Below are 6,000 nucleotides of genomic sequence, written 5' to 3'. Positions count from 1 at the left end.
CAGGGATCATCCTGATTAGATGCCCTGGGCCACCTCAACTGGCTCCTCTCCATGTGAAGGAGCTGTGGTTGTACTCTGAGGTCCTGCTGGATGTCACTCTGTCTCTACTGGTTGAGCCCAGCCATCCAACTGCTCGGCCGCAAGTGAGGATTAGATTGTAGATCGAGCAGTAAATTGAGAGCTTTGCCCTCAGATTCATCACAACAGTCTGACACCATACTTGCTGCACCCACCTGTTCATCTTGCACTGCAACCTACCATAACTTATGGAATCAGAGATGCTTAAATGTCCTCGCTCAGGGCGGCAATCCACCTTTCTTTTTAAGGCAGACCACCCTGAACCCTAACCCAGCCATGAACAGCAGAGAGAGAGAGAGAGAGAGAGAGAGAGAGAGAGAGAGAGAGAGAGAGAGAGAGAGAGAGAGAGAGAGCACTCACCACCCTCCAGGTACACCCTCTTTTCCTGTCCATAAAATCACAAACAGAATTGCTGACAAGGCCAGAGTACACACACACCGAGAACATCCAGCACCTGGGCACAATGTCCATGTCCCCCTTTGAGTGTGTGGGTTAAATTGGCCATGTTTTCTCTCCATTGGTAACAACAGTCTGCTCTGCCGTCCAAACACAATTAGAGATATTTCTTGGCATCAACACAGTAATGAGTATCAGGTTCTATGCTACGCTTCTTTCCACCAAACTATCAAAGCAGGAGAGTGAACTACAGTCCATTTTTCCTTATGAGAGACTATCCCAGATATTACAAGAAACTTAAGATGAGTTTGACAGGCTATCTTGGTTGTGAGCGACCTGCAATACTTTGTATTGGAATAAAGTGAGTTTAGTTTGTCGAGCCAACTTACTAGATATAAGCTACTGGTGATACAATAATGGGTTACTACCCTGAGAGCTAGGGGGGGGGTCAACGATCTACGGCCATGAATATAGACTAAACATGCTTGTAACGGAGAACGAGCTATACAAGAGGAGCTTAAAGTTGTATAGAAGGATAAAAAAGGGAATCACAGCAAACATGAATACAAATAGATCAGTTAACAGGTGGAGGAGGAATATTAGATTAAGGTAATTTTGCAGTTGTCTGCATAATGCATGCAAATCAGAGCGGACTCTCTGACAAATCGCCCACTTCTCATATTACATTAAAACAAATGATATCTTCATAACCATTATACAGAATCATTCATTGTGCAGTTGGGAGCAGGAAGGAGAAATCATAGCCTCACTTTGCGGGCTGGAAGCAGCCGTGGAGACGAGTGATGGCCATATTTAATGTGTGTTTAATGTTAAGTATTTCTTTCATTCCCATCGCTCCACATGTTACCAGCATGCAGCTCCAAGCGCCGAATGTGTTTATTACTGAACACATTTCACAGGTCTTTACCGGTGGTGGGGCCTGTCTGATTAAGTCATGGCCATTAGTATCATCACCATTAGCCTCCTGATGGCGCTGGGGGTCGGCCTGCAGACGTTTACGACACCCATGGGGATCCTGTGTCTGTGTTTGTGTGCATCTGTGTGCGTGTTGTTGGAATCAGAGCCTGAAAGCAGTGGTGATAGATTAGCTGTTAAAACACACAGCTGCGTGGAGATATTGGTGTCAGGGGATCCACACATTCAGAGGCAAAATTTAAATATTACATGGAGCTGAGTTTGAGGGTACCGATACTAACTGTTGATTAAAGAGCATACAGTAAAGGCAAAATCTGTTTGTCATGCTGGAACCAAATTCTGTTTTGATAAATGGAAGGTTTATGGGATTAATGGGTCTAACTTGGTGTCATCTATGAGTGCACGTGATGTAAAACAAGGAACACAAATGGATTCAACTTCCCCACCAGACGTAAGAGAGCTCTGGGTTTAACAATCTGTTTGCATGGTTTACCCTCGCTGTATTAATCCGTTTGCACTGATAAAAATGATAGTAATTATAGTTGATTTAATTGATATTGGTCATTTCGAATGGCAAAGCCTGACTCATGACTTTTTTCCTACTTTGGTCTTCGCCAATAAAAACAGAATAAGGCAAGAAAAAAAAGGTTTGATAAGAAATGTGACGGGCTTCCTAGTTTAAATCAACACAGATCAGGAACAGGCCATCAGAACCCACATTAAAATAACATTTAGTTAATAGATAGTGAAGACGATTGTTGTCAGTTTATGGAACAGACGGATGTTGGGACAAGCTCTCCAGTAAGAGCTTTACATTCTCAAACGTAACGCGAGCATATTCTCAGTCGGTGTTGAACTCTGTGGTGATCCTTATGGACACAATCTCTAGGCGCAGCTAAGGAACGAGGTGTTTTTGGCTGATGTTCTGCTGTCTTCATCAACCTGTGAAGTAGCTGTGATGAGAACCAGCACCTCCCAGCCTGAGGCCAAGGCACTCTGGAAAACTGTGGATTCTCCCATTTGGGTTGGAAGCAAGCTGCTGCCCCAAGTGATGGGAGTTCACATATCTGGCAGTTTAGTGATGGAGTTTGGATCAGATGCAGCATTTGTGAAGCACAGACAGTATCGTAGGGATTATACCTTCCTGTTGTGGAGAAGAGGGAGCTATTTTACCACCTCACCTGTGGTCTTAAGCGTTAGGTTGTGACAGATCACAAACACCTGAAATGGGTTTCCTCCTCATCCCTGAATGTGCTGATATATGGAAGTAGCTCGACATGTAACTTCTTTTTATCTGCCTCTGCCTTAAAAGGTGCCGGGCGAGGTAGTTTGAGCATCTGATCAGGATGCCTCTTGCCCCTTGAACACCTCTCTGTTGAGGTTACCATCAAGGAGACCTCATGCAGACTTGTGGTGAGAGACAGTGACATTTGGAGAGACACAGTAGGGGAATGGTATCAGTTGTCCTGGTCTAAATTTAAGACCAAGATGTTGTGTTTACATCGTGCATACCAGCCATCATATGACCATGAACGCAGTCTGAGTCTTTCTATAAATACAATCCCAGATGAACACTAACTTCTTGTCGTTGTTTTGCTGAAAACTGCGAGACTTTAATCTTGAATCCAGAATGATGCCTGTTAGATTTCTGAGACCTGTGCTGGTACTATCCTACTGCTTGGCCTCATGAGGGCCTGAGTGGTAAATGTGGGCTGACAGCCGTGGAAATACCAACAGGCTGGAATGTTCTGGAATAGTCTCTGTCTACGCAGCAGATGTTTGACCATACAACACGGCACTCCTCTAACCAGGTTGTGATAGTAGGCCAAGAATGTGTATATGTGATTTTTCCTTTAGTTTGTATCTGCATGAGCTGCTGCTGCTGCTGGTAAATGACACAGTTCTTCTTACCTGGGGTTCATCACCAGCCGTCTGAAGAAGTACGTCCAGGTGATGTAGTCCATTGCATCCTGTTTAGATGAGATCGTTCCTGCAGCGATCTCAGCATTCAGATGGTCTGACAGCACACCGAGGAGGCTGAGGATACGGCACAGCATCACAGAGACATCACTTACAGACAGATTCCTATTTATACAGAGGTCTAATTATTATCAGCCAGACGGGCTTTGACATGCTCGTGGGTACTGATGGCTCCTTTATGTGCTACAACTATTGATTACAGAAGATGCAACATTCATCATGCATTGATAAGTTAGGGATATTTGGCTTTCAGGTGAAATTTCAGGATGAACCACCACCAATACATTTCCTGCTTCAGTTAGAATTGGTATTTAAACAGTCCTCCTCATCCTGCTGTTCACATTCTGACATCATGAGACCAAGACGACACCTAACAGTTGATCAGCAGCACCTCAACGCTGGAGGCTTCAAACAGGAAGTCCTCAGACGGAGGTGTTCACTGAGCTTAGAGGGTCACAGAGTGTCATCAGGAGGTTGGAACAGTGATACAGAGACTGGAAGAGTCACAGAAAGGAGAGGAGTGGACGTCCTTTGGTCACATCCCAATTTTACGTTTACCCTCGTTTACCCTCCACTGTTGTTAGATTTTCTTTCAATAAACTGTTTAAGATGAAGAAATCACCAGTGCATGCTTCTACTTAAATGCCCTACTTTCATGATATAATATCACTGTAGCATTCACTTTTTACATTTTCCATACATTTCACCTGAAAGTCGAATATCCCTAACTTTTTGTGAACCCTGTAATTGTTTTCACTCTGACGTAGCTTAAACACGCCATGTGATGTGAGATGAACATTAAATATCCAAGAATTCACATTATAGACACTATCACTGAGTGTACATGCGACAATCTGACTGTAATTCACCAAACTTTGCTCCAACAAGCAGTAAAAACACAGATTTAGAACTTGTTGTATGCACAGTTTAGAAAAATGAAGCTCTTGGTCTTTGCCACAACAGACAATGACAGAAGACAACCGAGCCATGTGGCTGTTACCTGGACTCGACAGGGAACGGCTCGTAGAGGAACTTCTTGTAGAAATCCTTCTTGATGTCGTGGACAAGGATTACCGCTTTGCCCTGGTCATCAAACTGAGGTCGACCTGCTCGCCCCATCATCTGCAGAACATCTGCACACACAACACATGCATTACAAAGGAATCCTTTTCAATCCTCTCTCCCACTATTCTTTACATACGCTGCAATGGAAAGTGACTTTGTTCTCACTTCTAACACTTCCTCTCACAGGACTTGATTCCCAATTCTCCAAATCTTAATTGCCACTGTTTTTTTTAAAGTAGAATCTTTCCCTCTTTGACAGGTAGAAACAAAGTGTACTGTGCATGCAACCTAGCGAACAGGACCACGTACCTGTAATGGGGTAGTCCACGTAGCGCCTGGATTTGCCATCATAGTACTCAGTTCCCTTTACGACCACCAGGTGAGCAGGGAAGTTCACCCCCCAGGCCAGAGTACTGGTGGCGATCAAAACCTGAAAAAAGGACATGTCTCAAAAGTATAAATAGATATTTGGCCACAACATTAAATTTGTAATGTGCTTTGTGTCATCAATCCCACTGCGCAACACTCGTATCAAGGGTAACTTGTTTAACACGTGGGTGAAGCAGTCAGTGACGGTGTGGGGCACAGGGCGAGCTCGTACCTGGATCTTACAGTTGACAAACAGCTCCTCCACAGTCTTTCTGTCTCTCTCATGCAGGCCAGCGTGATGCATGCCAATCCCGAAGGCCAGTGTTAGCTTCAGGTTGGAATCCCTTACTGTGGCGATGATGTGCTCTATCTACAGACAAAACACGAGCACAGACAATGACGGATCTCGTTACAAATCCAATTACGAACTGACTGAGAGAGCAACAGTGACAAGACATGAGGGGCTGACCTACCAAACCATGTCACTGTCACATGAGTGAGAGTTAGATGAAAGCATTGACACCACTCAGTAGTTATATAGTTAGACAGTAGTTATAAAGCTGATTGGAACAAAGCTGGAAACAGCTCACTGACTGACTGTTATTTCTACTTTGTTTAATCTGGTACGAACTGGTATGTAACTCATTTAAACTTTGTTGTTTTATTATTATTTTTATTTCGCTTTTTGGCTGAACGTGGCAGATTTACAAGATTGAATTAAGCATTTTGATGAAAGCAGGCATTGATTCGATCGCTGCCCACACCAAGCACCACAGCGGGAGGGGTGATCTCCCCAGGAGGGAGAGGAGGGAGAGCCGGGATCAGGACGTAAACAACGACAAATCAGAGAGCGTTTGTGCCCACATCCTTACACAGCCCTGAATCTGAGCGAGGAGGAAAATATACTTCTTAAAAGCATTTTTTATAATTTAACGAATATTTGAATACTCAAAAATAACGGCCCATCCCTCATGTACGTGTGTTAGTATGTGCTGAACTATTTCTCGGCTATCAGAAGGGTTGCTTGTTGCTTGGCACCCTATTATTGACAACAAGATGCTGTACAGACATCAAATTGTGGCATAATATCGATCTTGGCGTCTAACTCAAGGCGAATTTCCCCAAATATCAAACATTCCCTTTAGAGCCATCACTGTCTGAAGAGCTGCTTCATAG

The 6,000-nt window shown here is 43.9% G+C and overlaps 1 protein-coding gene across 1 annotated transcript in view; it reads right to left on the bottom strand.

Moving 5' to 3' along the window:
* ascc3 (activating signal cointegrator 1 complex subunit 3) overlaps positions 1 to 6,000 on the bottom strand; it is a 119,848-nt gene that overhangs the window by 14,971 nt on the left and 98,877 nt on the right. Inside the window, exons 31-34 of the mRNA XM_070834977.1 lie at positions 5,057 to 5,194; positions 4,765 to 4,885; positions 4,391 to 4,523; positions 3,322 to 3,447 (exon numbers count right to left, since the gene is read on the bottom strand). Coding sequence (XP_070691078.1) covers positions 3,322 to 3,447; positions 4,391 to 4,523; positions 4,765 to 4,885; positions 5,057 to 5,194 — 518 coding nt within the window. The remainder of the gene's footprint in view (positions 1 to 3,321; positions 3,448 to 4,390; positions 4,524 to 4,764; positions 4,886 to 5,056; positions 5,195 to 6,000) is intronic.

Source organism: Pempheris klunzingeri, chromosome 8, assembly GCF_042242105.1.
Source record: "Pempheris klunzingeri isolate RE-2024b chromosome 8, fPemKlu1.hap1, whole genome shotgun sequence".
Taxonomy (NCBI): domain Eukaryota; kingdom Metazoa; phylum Chordata; class Actinopteri; order Acropomatiformes; family Pempheridae; genus Pempheris; species Pempheris klunzingeri.
This window is presented reverse-complemented; position numbering and strand designations above follow the sequence as displayed.